Genomic DNA, 15,603 nt, shown 5'->3' with positions numbered 1-15,603 from the left:
AAGGTCTCCAGCCGGGCGCAGTGGTATATGCCTGTAGTCCAAGCATTTTGGGAGGCCAGGGTGGGTGGACCACTTGAGCCCAGGAGTTTGAGACCGGCCTGGGCAACATAGTGAAAACTCATCTCTACAAAAAGAAAAAAGAAGAGGGAGAGAGAGAGAGACAGAGACAGAGAGAGAGAGAGAGAGAGAGAAAGAGAGAGGTCTCCTAGAGTAACTCAGGCTTCCTCCAAGAGGGAGATAGGGTGGTTGGAGAGCAAGGATAGGAGAGCGTCTTTTCTCTATGTACTCTTTTATATCTATTGAACTTTTAACTTGCTAATTTGCTACCTCTCTCTCTCTCTTTTTTTTTAATTAAAAAAAAAAAAGAAGTAAGAGACCAGGTGTGGTAGCTCATGCCTGCTGCAATCCCAGCACTCTGAGAGGCCAAGGCAAGAGGATCGCTTGAGTTCAGGAGTTCAAAAACAGCCTAGGCAACATGATGAAACCCTGTCTCTACAAAAAAATATAAAAATTAGCTGGTCATGGTGGTGCATGCCTGTGGTCCCAGTTACTCATGAAGGGACTGAGGCGGGAGGATCGTTTGAGCCTGGGGTGTCCAGGCTGCTATGAGCTGAGATCGTGCTGCCACTGCCCTCCAACCTGGACGACAGAGTGAGATTATGTCTCAATAAATAAATAGTAAAACATTTTTAAAAAAAGGTGGACTCTGGGACCAGACTTACCTAAGTTTAAATTCCATTACAGCCTCTTAGCTGTGGTACATTAGGCAAGTTTCTTAACCTCTCTGAGCCTATTTCCATAGTTGTAAAATGAAGATAATAATACTTACTTCATAAAGGTTTTACACAACTGCATAAGATAATACTTGTGGCCGGGTGCGGTGGCTTATGCCTGTAATCCCAGCACTTTGGGAGACTGAGGCGGGTGGATCACCTGAGGTCAGGAGTTCGAGACCAGCCTGACCAACATGGAGAAACCCCATCTCTACAAAAATACAAAATTAGACGGGCACGATGGCACATGCCTATAATCCCAGCTACTTGGAAGTCTGAGGCAGGAGAATCGCTTGAACCTGGGAGGTAGAAGTCGCAGTGAGCCAAGATCACGCCATTGCACTCCAGCCTGGGCAATGAGAGCAAAACTTCGTCTCGAAAAAAAAAAAAGATAATGCTTGTAAAAGCCTTGAGCATGGTGTTTGGCTCCCAGGAGGCATGTGGTAAATGCTGGGTTTTTTGTTTGTTTTTAAGACAGAGTCTCGCTCTGTGCCTAGGCTGGAGTGCAGTGGTGGGATCTCAGCTCACTGTAACCTTCGCCTCCTGGGTTCAAGTGATTCTCCTGCCTCAACCTCCCGAGTAGCTGGGATTACAGGCACCCGCCACTATGCCGGGCTAATTTTTGTGTTTTTAGTAGAAACAAGGTTTCACCATGTTGGCCAGGCTGGTCTCGAACTCCTGACCTCAGGTGATCCACCCGTGTTTTATTATCAGTGTGCTCTAAGTCCTAGGGCCATAGGAAGCAGCACTGAGACAGCTGGGAGTGCTAGCTTCTCCTGTCATGCTCTTTAGTGCGGCTGGGACCCCTGGCTCAGCTAGGACCCCTGGCTCAGCTCTGCCCTTCTTGCTCCGCTGTGCGGCCTGGCTGCCAGTGCATGAGCTCGGGAGGGTGAGAAGTGGGGATGGGGTTACTGACCTACGGACTGAACAGTAGGGCGGGCGCATCTAGGGGAAGGGGAGTTCTGTGATAGGTACAGATGGTTGCATTGCTGTGTGTCTGTGTGTGTGTGTGTGTGTGTGTATGTGTGTGTGTAGGGAAGATATTTGTGAGAACTTGCGGAGTAGGTTTGTTTGCAGTGAGTGGGTGGAGGGTCTTCCGGGTTGGGGTGTGGGTCTGTCAGTGCGGTTGTGCATGTTGTGTGCCTGTAAGGATGTTTTCCCTTGGGTTAGGATCTGCATCACGTGAGGCAATATTGTCCGTTGGTGCCCATTCGTGTATGTGTATAGGGAGGGTCATGGGTTGTATCTGTGGATGATGAGGGTCTGTTGTGTGTTGTGAAAGGGTTCTGTGGGTGACGAGGATGTGTTTTGTGTGGTGTGTGTGGAATGTTGTGTCTGTTGGTGAGTGTGTGTGAATGGCCCTGAGGGGTGAGAGGATTGTGCTGTGTCTGTGGGCAACAAAGACGGGCCATGTGTCCTTGAGGGGGTGCCAACAGGAGGGAAATCAGACATCATCTAGCTCTGTGGACCCTTCCAGAATCTGAGCAGCCTTGGGGATTCTGCAGGGCAGCTAGACAAAGCGGCTGAAACTTAGCCCTTCCCTCAGGACAGCAGCCTCTTACCTGAGAAACAGCAGGGACGGTGGTCCAGGCAGTGACAAAGAGGCTGAGGCAGATGGGGGGCCCCTGAGAGCATGTTTCCTGGACAGCTTCTCGGGGAGCTCCTGGATGACTTCTCAGGGAGCTCAGGTAGCAGGTAATGAGTGGAGAGGAGGCAGAGGACGGGCCCAGGCACAGGTGTGTGACTCACTCTGCTCTACCCTCCAATGAGCAGCAACAGGATGAAGGATTAGGAAAGGCCTGCCCCCGGGCTCTGCTGGGTGGGCAGGGCAGCTGAGGCCAGGAAGCCAACTCCTGGGGTGGAGCCCCGACACCAAGGTCACCGGGAATACCCACATCCAGCCAGGCACACCAGCTCATCCCACAATACTGGGCTGGGCCCCTCCGATGCTGCGCCCCTCTGGGAGGAAGGGCTGGGCTTGGGCTGGCAGGGGAGAGAAGAACTGGGTCCTTTGACTGAGAGGGAGATGAGCCCTGACCTAGAGAAGGTTTTAGCCCTGTCCTCAGGAGCTCCCAGCCTGGGGGAGATGGAGACACAGCCCTGTACTCAGGAGCCCCCAACCTGGGGGAGATGGGGACACAGCCCTGTCCTCAGGAGCCCCCAGCCTGGGGGAGATGGGGACACAGCCCTGTCCTCAGGAACCCCCAGCCGGGGGGAGATGGGGACACAGCCCTGTCCTCAGGAGCCCCCAGCCTGGGGGAGATGGGGACACAGCCCTGTCCTCAGGAGCCCCCAGCCTGGGGGAGATGGGGACACAGCCCTGTCCTCAGGAGCCCCCAGCCTGGGGGAGATGGGGACACAGCCCTGTCCTCAGGAGCCCCCAGCCTGGGGGAGATGGGGACACAGCCCTGTCCTCAGGAGCCCCCAACCTGGGGGAGATGGAGACACAGCCCTGTCCTCAGGAACCCCCAGCCTGGGGGAGATGGGGACACAGCCCTGTCCTCAGGAGCCCCCAACCTGGGGGAGATGGAGACACAGCCCTGTCCTCAGGAACCCCCAGCCTGGGGGAGATGGGGACACAGCCCTGTCCTCAGGAGCCCCCAGCCTGGGGGAGATGGGGACACAGCCCTGTCCTCGGGAGCCCGGGCTTCAATGGGTACAGCCCCAAATCCAGTGAACCCCAAGTTGATGAAAAGGACCCAAAGCTGCTTTCAGAAGGCACCCTGAGGGGACACACAGCCAGTTTGCCCACAGGAGGCCAGTACAATGGGTGTGACAAAGCCCTGCCCACAGGTGCCCTCAACAGAAGGGGAGACGGACCTGCCTTCAGAAATGCCCAGCCTCTGGGAAAAAGAAGATTCTGCCTTCTGAAGCCATATCTGGCTGAGAGGGAGACAAAGCCATCCCTGTCCCCATAGCCATCAGGCTGAGGGAGAAGACAAACCCTTGCACTGAGGAGTCCCTTGTCTGACCAAGGCAAAGGACCAGAGTTCTAGCAAAAGCCTAGGACTGCACCCAGTGCTTCAGCTTTGCATGTTCTGCACTGAAAGTTACTCTATTTCTATTAATACCTCTCCCCACCGCCCCCTACCACAACCAAAATATTGGGCTTAGCAGGGAGCAGAGGTGTCAGGCCACAGAGGAAAGCAAACTGGGCCATGGCAGGGGAGAGAAGAACTGGGTGGACATTCTCAAATGCCAGCTCTAAGAATCTGCCAGATGAGGGTATAACTGCCACCTCTGGTCCTCAGCTTGACCCCTGCAGTGAATGTTCTCTGAGCCTATTTCCTAAGTCTGTAAGAGCCACACATACTCCCTACCTCACACTTAGCATGATGACTGGCACGTACCAGGAATTCAGTAAATGAAAATCACTTTATTTACCCAAGCTCCTGTCGAGTGAGGGTTAGGAGTCAACTCCTTTCCCCACATCAGACTCAGCTGGAGAACTTATTAAAAATAAAAGTTTAGCCGGGCGGGGTGGCTCACACCTGTAATCCCAGCACTTTGGGAGGCTGAGGTGAGTGGATCACCCGAGGTCAGGAGTTCAAGACCAGCCTGGTCAACATGGTGAAACTCCATCTGTACTAAAAATACAAAAATTAGCCAGGCATGGTGGTGGGCGCCTGTAATCCCAGCTACTCAGGAGGCTGAGGCAGGAGAATCGCTTGAACCCAGGAGGCCGAGGTTGCAGTGAGCTGAGATCGCATTATTGCACTCCAGCCTGGGTGACAAGAGTGAGACTCCATCTCAAAAAAAAAATAAAATAAAATACATTAATTAAATAAAGGTTTAGGCCAGGCGTAGTGGTGTATGTCTGTAATCTCATCATTGTGGGAGGCTGCCGCAGAGGATCACTTGAGACCAGGAGTTCGAGACCAGCCTGGGCAACAAATCCAGACTCCATCTCTACCAAGAAAAAAAAAAAAATTAGCCAGGTATGGTGGTTCGCACCTGCAGTCCCAGCTATTTGGGAGACTGAGGTAGGAGGATCGTTCAGGCCCAGGAGATTGAGGCTGCAGTGAGCCATGATCGCACAACTGCACTCCAGCCTGGGTGACAGAGCAAGACCCCATTTCAAAAAAAAAAAAAAAGAGATTCTGATATAGCAGTGCTGGTGATGGGGCCAGGAAGTGAAATTTTAACAAGCACCCAGGCGATTCCAAGGTAGCAGCCCATGGAGCAATACAGGCTTGGAAGGACTCTGGAGGAAGCCAAGGAGTTCAATCCTTCAGAGGCTGTTTCTAGCTATGCTTGCCTATCTCCCACCAGGGAAATGGCAGCCCCGCTAAGCCACACGTATGTGGTTAGGATAATGGCATCACTGACAGAACCCTAAGCTCCACCCACCCCCCACCTCTTGGAGGACTGGCTGTCCCTGCCTGATGGCTCCAGCCCTGGCTGGGTTAAATTGGGAGTTTGTTAAAGATCCAGCTGTCTGTCTCCCCACCACACACACACATACCCCATCCTGAATCAGAATCTTCAGGGAGATCAGAAAATGTCCTTGTAGGCCAGGTGCGGTGGCTTACGCCTATAATCCTAGCACTGTAGGAGGTTGAGGTGGGAGGACTGCTTGAGCTCAGGAGTTCGAGACCAGCCTGAGCAACATAGTGAGGCAGGATAGTTTGAGCCTGGGAGGTTGAGGCAGAAGTGAGCCATGATCATCGTGCCACTGCACTGCAGCCTGGGCAACAAAGACCCTGTCTCAAAAAAAAAAAAGGATGTCTTTTTAACTAGCTTCCCAGGTGTCCTCAATCCTCAGCTCTTTCATCCCCTTATTAAAGCAGGGAACAACCAGCAGGAGTGGGACAGGGAGGAATGGCCACTGTGCACCCCACCGTGCTGGGCACCTGGCTTCCCTGACCTCCTCAACCCTCACAGTAACACACACAGTAGAGTCAGGATTCAAACTCCAGTCTGTCTGATGCCAAATGCAGGCATATTGTCTCCATTTGGAAGGTTTGCCTCCATTTGCTTTTTATAATGAACAGAATCTCACTAATTTGCAAAACAGGAATGGAGAAGGTGTTTTTACCCTCATTTTGCCAGAGGAGGCAGCTAAAGTCCAGAGAGGGGAAATGATTTGCCAGAGACACAATGCTAATGAATGGCAGAGCAGAAAACTCAAAGAGGTGGGTGACTTCAAGCCCCTTTTGCACTCATTCCACAGTGCCCTTGCCGAGCTCCGAGCCCCCAGTTCTAATGGTGAGAAGCACTGATAACCTCCAGCAAGGGACAGATGATCCAGATATGCTAGGTTGAGGTTGGGGAGAGGGGGAAGGACATGGAGAGGGGCAAATCCTGTTTCCTTGAGTTCCACCCTTAGAGCAGGCCCAGACCCATCCACAACCTCCCACACATTTCCTCCTACTTCCACTGGGTCCCCAGGGAAGCGGGAGGGGCCAGAAAGTGAAGCTGGCTGTGGCTGCTCCAGGAAGCAGCTAAGAAGCCACAGCCATAGGGTGCGGGGGTTCAGGTGACTGGAATGCAGAAGGCAACAACAGCTGATGCTTTCTTTCAGTGGTTACAATATTTTTTTTCTTTTTTGAGACGGAGTCTCGCTCTGTCACCCAGGCTGGAGTGCAGTGGCACAAGATCTTGGCTCACTGCCTGCAACCTCCACATCCCGGGTTCGTGATTCTCCTGCCTCAGCTTCCCAAGTAGCTGGGACACAGGCACGTACCACCATGCCTGCACCACCGTGCCCAGCTAATTTTTATATTTTTAGTAGAGATGGGGTTTCACTATGTTGGCCAGGGTGGTCTCAAACTCCTGACCTCTAGTGATCTGCCTGCCTCGGCCTCTCAAAGTGCTCGGATTACAGGCATGAGCCACCACGCCCAGCCTACACTTCATTTTAAAGGTGCGATTCCCACTTTACATACTAGGATGCTGAGGCTCGGAGCTGATATTACCGGCCCATATGCCGGGTTTCTACCCATACCTGGCTGGCTCTTTCCACCTCACCTCTGCCCACAAAGGTCCTCATGCCAGCAGTTGGCTCCACAGCTGGGGAGCCTATCTGCTCCATTATTTACAGAAAACAAGAAAAGTGGCTCATCCAGCCTTTCATTTTTCTCTGGGCGCTGGCACTCCTCCAGCAAGCCTTCCCTACCCAGAGAGCTCCCCTTAACCTATTCATGGATGAAGGGGTGGGAGAGGATGGCACTGCCATAGCCACAGCCCCACCCTGGAGGCCAGTCTTGACTGTACTGCCTCAAGTCAATGCCCAGCACACACCCCTCTCCCCAGCCAGGTCATCACAGAGATTGCTCCAAGCAGGGTTATGAGAATGGGCTGGGACCACTGATCTTCCCAGTGGGCCTGTCACTAAAATGCGCCAGAAAGGAAGTGGGAAGACTTTGGTCCATCTAGGAAAATAGGATGTCCTGACTGAAACCCAAATTCCTCAATATGCCATTATGATCTCCCTGGTCTCATCTCACCTCACGTCTGTGCTCTAGGCATAACAAATGTTGTTCAGTCCCATGAATGGGCTATTCTCTTACCCTTTGGGCCTTTGCACATGCCATTCCCTCTGACAGAAACACCTTTCCCTCAAGTCCCACCCCTTCTGTGCCAGACACTGTTCATTGTTTCTAGCAGGTAGCAGGCATTCTTTTTTTTTTTTTTGAGACAGAGTTTCACTGTCGCCCAGGATGGAGTGCAGTGGCGCGATCTCGGCTCACTGCAAGATCTGCATCCTGAGTTCACGCCATTCTCCTGCCTCAGCCTCCCAAGTAGCTGGGACTACAGGCGCCTGCTACCACGTCCGGCTAATTTTTTGTATTTTTAGTAGAGACGGGGTTTCACCGTGTTAGACAGGATGGCCTCGACCTCCTGACCTTGTGATCCGCCTGCCTTGACCTCCCAAAGTGCTGGGATTACAGGCGTGAGCCACCCCGCCCGGCCTTTCCAGCAGGCATTCTTTCATCTTTGCCAACTTTATTTTATTGGAAACAGGTGCCCAATCCCAAGGAGTAAGGCTTGGTGTATTGCCTGTCTGTTCTTCGCAGCTCTCCCAGCCAAACTTACCAAGAGGTGTCCATGTGACCCATTTTCTAATCAGTGACATCTTCTGGGAAAAATTTTCCTTCCTGGATGACTTATTTCTGTTTGGTAGTTGTTATAAGATGTGGTGCTAGAACCTTCTTGCAACTATGAGATGCCAAACCCTCCAGAGAGGACGGAGAAGCACAGTAAGAGCCTGTTTCCTTGGAGGTATTACTGAATGAATGATTCCACCATGAACAATACCTGAAACCACCTGTCTCCACTTATGGAAGTAAAATATTCCTCTAATTCTTTTTGCCAGTTATTCCTTGCAGCCAAAACACTCCTAACTGATGCATCAGCCCCTGGGTTCCAGTTTTTAAAAGGGCCACTTTCTTCAGGAAACATTCCCTGGCTGCTAAAAATGAGATCAAAGGCCCCCTTCTCGGAGCAGTGGACACAGTCTCCTTGCCCGTGTGCCCCAGCTGTGAGACAGGCAACAGGGGTCCTGCACTGTTCACCATTTTATTTCTAAACCAGCATATTTGTTCAATGAATAAACATACCTGATATGATTTGGATTTGTGTCCCCGCCCAAATCTCATGCCCAATTGTAATCCCCCATGTTGGAGGAGGGACCTGGTAAGAGGTCATATGATCCATATGTTTGGATCATAGGGGCCGCCCCCTTTGCTGTTCTTGTGATAGTGAGATCTGGTTGTTTAAAAGTGTACAGCACCTCTCCCTGCGCTCTCTTCCTCCTGCTCCGGCCATGTAAGACGTGCCTCCTTCCTCTTCACCTTCTGCCACAACTGTTAAGTTTCCTGAGGCCTCCCCAGCCAGGCTTCCTGTACAGCCTGTGAAACCATGAGTCAATTAAACCTCTTTTCTTTATAAATTACCCAGTCTCAGGTAGTTCTTCATAGCAGTGTGAGAACTAACACCCATAGCTAATTGCTGGCACAGCCTCCTTGAGGGCAAAGGTAAGTTTGCAGATAGCTGAACTGAACCACCACCACTTAACCTCTAAGGAAGCGGTGTGTGCACCCACATCCTGGACTGAAATGGGGTTGCTCTGCTTGGCTAGAAAAGATAATCACTGTCCCCCAGTCAGGACTGCATTACCTCACGGCATGTATCACTTTTGCAGGGCAACTAAACGTTTTCTCCCCCTGCCTTGGTCCAGTTTTAGCCAGAGGCACACCCACCCACCCACCTACTCACCACTGTGCTCTACTTCATGTGTGGTTTGGATGTGCTCAGTGGTACTTGGAAGGACAGTAAGACACCCAAGCCTCTGTCCTCTCCCACAGAGAAATGAAAGTTGCACTTCTCATGATACTAAAAGACATGGTGCCTTTCATAGTCATTGTGCCTGTTTACTCGTCTACAAGACACTGCAAAAAGCAAAACTCTAGTTTTGAGTCACCTAGTTTCCTGTATCTTCACATTTCAAGTGTCACCTTTCCACTTCTCACTTTAGGCCCCTCCCGAGGGCTGATTCTGTCCCTGAAAGCAAGCAGGACGTCTGAGCATAGACTATGAGCTGGACGCTTTCATATATTACTTCATTTAATCCTCAAAACAATCAGTATCTTCATTTTACACAGAAATAATAGGATATTGGCAATACCCAAGGAGCACTATGGTAGCTACCTTGTATATGCCATGGCAAATCCGCCCTAAAAGCTGCTGCAGTAATTTATATTCCCATTTTGTAGATGAAGAAACTAAGGTTCAGCCAGGTCTGTCCAACCCCAAAGCATTTTGGGGTTCGGCCAAGCCAGACAAGGGAGAGTACAAGGAAGAGTACATCAATGGCTTGGGTATAAAAATTTATTATACATAAAGAATATTACCACTAACAAATGCAGACAGGCTAGGACATGGTACTGGGTGGAGGACGGCTAGCTCTTTGGAAAGTGAAAGGTTTGGGTGGCGTGGGCCTCATGCCACACTGATTGGTCAATAGATGGGGGGCACATGCCAAACACCACAGGGCATCAGATGCCGCTCTGTGTGCCCACAAGTGTTCCCTGTCTCATCTGGGCCTTCGAAGGGAGCACACCCAGAAGCAAGCAACTGAAGTGAAGGGGCTTCCTAAGGTGCCCCTTCCAGGCTTGTCTCTGAAGTCACAGCAACACCATTTTAAGCAGTATGTTTAATTGGATGATTTCCACAAACTATCCACGAAGTTTCTAACCATCACAATTCAGTGAAGTACAAAACACTGAGTTACAGGCTGTGGGAAGAGAAGGCAGCACCAACGGCGGCACCTTCTAATCCTGGTTGTTCTAGGGGCAGGGAGAGGGGAAGGTCTTTTTTTAAACCAAGCCCCTCATTTCAATGTACAAAAGAATTACTCTGATCAATATTAAATTGTATTGAAAACAAAATGGACTAAAAAGCAAATACTACTCTATGTTGGGGCGGAAGTGGGAGGAAAGAATGAGTCCTTCGAAGCAGGAAGGGAGATAGCAGGGGGAAGGTTCTGTGCCTGTGACCCTGGGCGGTCACTCACGTTGCTCCATTTTTACTTTCGGTGGTCTCAGGAAGGTCCGATTTTTCTTCTCTTTCTTCCCCTTTGTATTGGCTTGGAAGTTTCGCCAGCTGTCCACACGACCATCTCGACTTTCCTAAGTAGAAAAGAAGTTTGAGGTGAGGAGACCAGTTAATGAGTGGAAAGGCCTAAACCTACTCTGCCATCCACCCACCCTCCTGTAGCCCAGCCCAGTTCAGTCCTCTGGAATAACCCAAGAGTAGAATAGAGCTGGCCAGGTGCAGTGGCTCATACCTATAATCCCAGCACTTTGGGAAGCCGAGGCAGGCAGATCACCTGAGGTCAGGAGTTCAAGACCAGCCTGGCCAACATGGTGAAACCCTGTCTCTAATAAAAATACAAAAATTAGCCAGGTGTGGTGGCAGGTGCCTGTAATCCTAGCTACTCAGGAGGCTGAGGCAGGATAATCACTTGAGCCTGGGAGGCAGAGGTTGCAGTGAGCCCAGACCATGCCACTGCACTCCAGCCTGGACAACAAGAGCGAGACTTCGTATCAAAAAAAAAAAAAAAAAAAAAGAAAAAAGAGTAGAATAGGCCGGGCATGGTGGCTCACACAGCAGGTGGATCACCTAAGGTTGGGAGTTCGAGATCAGCCTGACCAACATGGAGAAACCCCGTCTCTACTAAAAATATAAAAAGTTAGCCGGGTGTGGTGGCGCATGCCTGTGATCCCAGCTACTCGGGAGGCTGAGGCAGGAGAATCACTTGAACCTGGGAGGCGGAGGTTGTGGTGAGCCGAGATCATGCCATTGCACTCCAGCCTGAGCAACAAGGGCAAAACTCTGTCTTAAAAAAAAGAGTAGAATAGAGCTTTCTTCCCACTCCCAAGGGCCCAAGAAAGTGTCATAGCACCCCTAGAAAGCAGGATGAGCTACAGGTTGCAAGAGGAGGATGAAATCAGTAATAATCATCACAACACTGAGGCCCCATTTGTTGGGGACCTCAAAGCTAGACGTTTAGCATATGTTTTTTTTGTTTTTTTTGTGAGATGCAGTCTCTCTCTGTCGCCCAGGCTGGATAGAGTGCAGTGGTGCGATCTGGGCTCACTACAACCTCTGCCTCCCGGGTTCACATCATTCTCCTGCCTCAGCCTCCTGAATAGCTGGGACTAAAGGCGCCCGCCACCAACACCTAGCTAATTTTTTGTATTTTTAGTAGAGACGGGGTTTCACCGTGTTAGACAGGATGGTTTCGATCTCCTGACCTCGTGATTCGCCCACCTCAGCCTCCCAAAGTGCTGGGATACAGGCATGAGCCACCGCACCCGGTCTTTCTTTTTTTTTTTTGAGACGGCTCTGTCACCCAGGCTGGAGTGCAGTGGCACAATCTCAGCTCACTGCAAGCTCCACCTCCTGGGTTCATACCATTTTCCTGCCTCAGCCTCCCCAGTAGCCGAGACTACAGGAGCCAGCCACCACACCTGGCTAATTTTTTGTATTTTTTTAGTAGAGACAGGGTTTCACCATGTTAGCCAGGATGGTCTCGATCTCCTGACCTCATGATCTGCCCACCTTGGCCTCCCAAAGTGCTGGGATTACAGGCTTCAGCCACCACGCCTGGCCAGCATATGGCATTTCTCATCTTCACCAAAAGCCGACTATGGTGTGTACTGCTACCAATGCTTCACAAATAACACTGAGGCTCAAAAAGGTTAAATGATTTTCTAAAAGCCATATAGCTAACTAGCAGTACAGCTACTCTTTCCACTACACCTTTCTGCTGCCCCCCAAAACTTGGATGGCTGCTCCAAAGCCAGTACAATGCCTAGCCAGTTGTGTAGGGATGGCCACTAGGACCTCTACCTCATTATCATTTTTTCTCTTTCAATACATGAAGTGGAACAGAAACAAAGTCGTCAACTCTGATTAGCCAGCCCCTAACCACGAGTCCTAAATCCTATAGAAGAAAAGACTGAATGTTGCCACAATCCTTCTGGCCAACCACCTGAAGCATATAACCAGGGTGTCAAAGAAGAGTCAAGTTCAAAAGTTCTAACTCTCTCTGCAGGCAGGACATTGGGGGCACAAGAACTTCAGCATCTACTAACAGATCTCTAAGCAGCACAATACTCTATGCTTACCCCCTAAATTAAAAGTGCAATCCATTTTTCTTGAGCCCACTGGGCAGCTGTGCCTACTATAATCTAAAAAACCATTCAGGGTGAAACTGTTAGTGTGCTGTAAAAAGAAATTAAACAATAATTTTAAAAAATAGTTTTTTAAAAAGCCATTCAGGGATCCTCATTGTCCTTGCCAAGGCTACAGAGCTTACAGGAGGCTGAGCCAGGACCAGCCTCATTCTTCACCACTCCCACTCTTCCCCACATATCCCACTCCCCTCTGACTGCCCCACTCAGTCCTGGGAGCGCCACAGGAACCAAGTTGCCTTATTCTGGAATTAGAATCCCTGGCCACCTTGGAAATTTACCTCAAAGTTTTTCTGCCACTCTCTTTCCCGTTTGGCTTTTTCTTGAGCTTCAATCTCTTCTTCCCTTTGTCGTTTCCTAGGAGGAAAATCACATCACAGTATTTATATGATACTTACAGACTGAATTAACCATACAAGGCGGCATCTCCCCACAGAAGCAAGCATCTATAGTAAATCAATTCCCTAGAAGTCTACAAAGATGACTGTCTGGAAAGGGCTCATAGCATTTTCATGAATGTCTCATTCTAAAACACGCAGATCAGACTGTGGGCATGGCTGTGGGGAAAGACATAAATATCCCTGTTACACAGATAAAGTAACTAAAGCCCGGCCAAGAGCAATCTGAGGTTTTGGGCTCTTTCGGTGATAAAGCTATGTCGAGAACACAGGCCACCTGATTTCAGCAGAATGACCATTATAAAGCCAAAGTTCTTAAGATCTCTGGACAAAACCCTATCCAAAAACAAAGATATTTCACACAACCTCAACTAGCAAATTTTAGTTACTGGTACATACCAAGCAACAATATAAAATACGTAAAGAAACAAAACTCGGCCGGATGTAGTGGCTCATGCCTGTAACCCCAGCACTTTGGGAGGCTGTGGCAGGTGGATCACGTGAGGTCAGGAGTTTGAGACCAGCCTGACCAACATGGTGAAACCCCGTCTCTACTAAAAATGCAAAAATTAACCAGGCAGGAGAATCACCTGGGGAGGTGGAGGTTGCAGTGAGCCAAGATCGCGCCATTGCACTCCAGCCTGGGCAACAAAAGCGGAATTCTAACATTTCTGATGTTCAAGAGAAATCATATTTTAGAACATTAAACATTTTGTTACTGATGACACTACAGTACTATACACTCACCAAAGCTGTAGCCACTAGTCCCACAAAAGGTTCTGGCCTCAGTAACAATGACCTTAATAACTGCTTATTTCACTCCAGGACTTCAGGAAGAACACACACAACAAGGCTTTTGATAATAAATAAACTCCCTGGCAGCGCGCGGTGGCTCATGCCTGAATCCTAACACTTTGGAAGGCCAAGGCAGGCGGATCACGAGGTCAGGAGATCGAGACCATCCTGGCCAACATGGTGAAACCCCGTCTCTACTAAAATACAAAAAATTAGCTGGGCATGGTGGTGTACACCTGTAGTCCTAGCTACTCAGGAGGCTGAGGCAGGGGAACTGCTAGAACCTGGTAGGTGGAGGGTGCAGTGAGCAGAGATCGCGCCACTGCATTCCAGCCTGGCTACAAAGCAAGACTGTCTCAAAAAAATAAATAAAAAATACACTCCCTAAGGACAGAGCTATTCAATAACTCTCAAAAGTCAAAGAAAAAAACTTCTTACCCTGGTGATTCAAAAGCTTGACTGTTTTTAGGTAACTATTTTTATAGTCTCTTAAATGGTATACTATATAATTCCCTCATTAGGAAAATCACCAAAGACCAAGGTTAGTTAATCTAGGTATTTAAATATGGTTTAAATGAATATACTGATATGTACCTTTCATGCATCTCTTTGGCTTCTCTCTCTTTCCTTTTAATTTCCAGCTCAGCAAAGAGTTTCATTGTCTGTTTATATACAGCTTGTTTGAACTGCAAGAAAATCAAGAACAAAAGAAAATCAGAGTAAATATTTTTACCAGCAACTTGAACCACATACTTTCACTTGGAGCCCAAGATAAAGCAGATTAAAACCTGGCATGGGCTGTGCACAGTGGCTCACATCTGTAATTCCAACACTTTGGGAGGCCAAGGCAGGAGAATCGTTTGAGGCTAAGAGCTTGACTGGCCTGGCAACATAGTGAAACTCCATTGCTACAAAAAAAATTTTTTTTAAACTAGCGTGCAGGCCAGGCGCGGTAGCTCCCACCTGTAATCCCAGCACTTTGGAAGGCCAAGGTGGGGAGATCACCTGAGGTCAGGAATTCAAGACCAGCCTGGCCAACATGGTGAAACTCCGTCTCTATTAAAAATACAAAAATTAGCCAGGTATGGTGGTGCATGACTGTAATCCCAGCTACTCGGGAGGCTGAGGCAGGAGAATCACTTGAACCCAGGAGACGGAAGTTGCAGGGAGCCAAGATCATGCCATTGCACTCCAGCCTGGGCAACAAGAGGGAAACTCCGTCTCAAAAACAAACAAACAAAAATTAGCAGGGCATGGTGGTGCACATCTGTAGATCCAGCATTTCAAGAGGCTGAGACAGGAGGATCACTTAAGCCCTGGAGTTTGAGACCACCCTGAGCAACATAGTGAGATCCCATCTCTACAAAAAATATTAAAAATAAAACATTATCCAGGTGTGGTGGTGCACACTTGTAGTCCCAGCTACTCAGGAGGCTGAGGTGGGAGGATTGCTTGAGCTCAGGAGGTCAAGGCTGCAGTGAGCCATGACTATGCCACTGCACTCCAGCTTGGACAACAGAGCAAGACTCTATCTCTTTTTTAAAAAAGTATATTATATGATAGTCTTACAATGATAGGAACAGAAGCTATTATTATTTGTTATTATTGTTTTTGAAACAATTTTGGGTCTCAATCTGTCACCCAGGCTAGAGTGCAGTGGTGTGATCACTGCAGCCTCAACTCCTAAGCTGAAAAGATCTTCCCACTTCAGCCCCCAAAGTACTTGGATTATAGGTATGAGCCACCAGAGGTTATTATTAGAATGTATAATATCCACTAAGGTGGGAGGATCACTTGAGCCCAGGAAGTCAAGACTGCAGTGAATTAAGATCATGCCACTATATTCCAGCCGGGGTGACAAAGGGAGACTCTATCGCTAAAAAGAATTACAAAAAAATAAGTGAAGGTAAGTGACCCAGCCCCTGTCACACTAAG

The 15,603-nt window shown here is 49.3% G+C and overlaps 2 protein-coding genes across 3 annotated transcripts in view; both read right to left on the bottom strand.

The window, feature by feature from the left end:
- Positions 1–8,626, bottom strand: part of PTAFR (platelet activating factor receptor) — a 52,600-nt gene extending 43,974 nt beyond the window's left edge. The window contains exon 1 of one of the 2 annotated variants that reach the window (XM_063667151.1): positions 8,509–8,626. The gene's annotated coding sequence lies outside the window, so the exon portion shown is untranslated. Of the gene's footprint in view, positions 1–2,335; positions 2,471–8,508 lie in introns of those variants that run through there. The other variant, XM_054498247.1, reaches the window with a different exon arrangement.
- Positions 8,627–9,591: 965 nt separating this feature from the next.
- The window catches only part of DNAJC8 (DnaJ heat shock protein family (Hsp40) member C8), a 32,261-nt gene continuing 26,249 nt past the window's right edge, over positions 9,592–15,603 (bottom strand). Inside the window, exons 7-9 of the mRNA XM_054498213.1 lie at positions 14,263–14,354; positions 12,757–12,832; positions 9,592–10,405 (exon numbers count right to left, since the gene is read on the bottom strand). Of these exons, the coding sequence (XP_054354188.1) occupies positions 10,283–10,405; positions 12,757–12,832; positions 14,263–14,354 (291 nt within the window). The 3' untranslated portion in view covers positions 9,592–10,282. The remainder of the gene's footprint in view (positions 10,406–12,756; positions 12,833–14,262; positions 14,355–15,603) is intronic.

This window comes from Pongo pygmaeus, chromosome 1 (genome assembly GCF_028885625.2).
Source record: "Pongo pygmaeus isolate AG05252 chromosome 1, NHGRI_mPonPyg2-v2.0_pri, whole genome shotgun sequence".
In the NCBI taxonomy this organism is placed as follows: Eukaryota; Metazoa; Chordata; class Mammalia; order Primates; family Hominidae; genus Pongo; species Pongo pygmaeus.
This window is presented reverse-complemented; position numbering and strand designations above follow the sequence as displayed.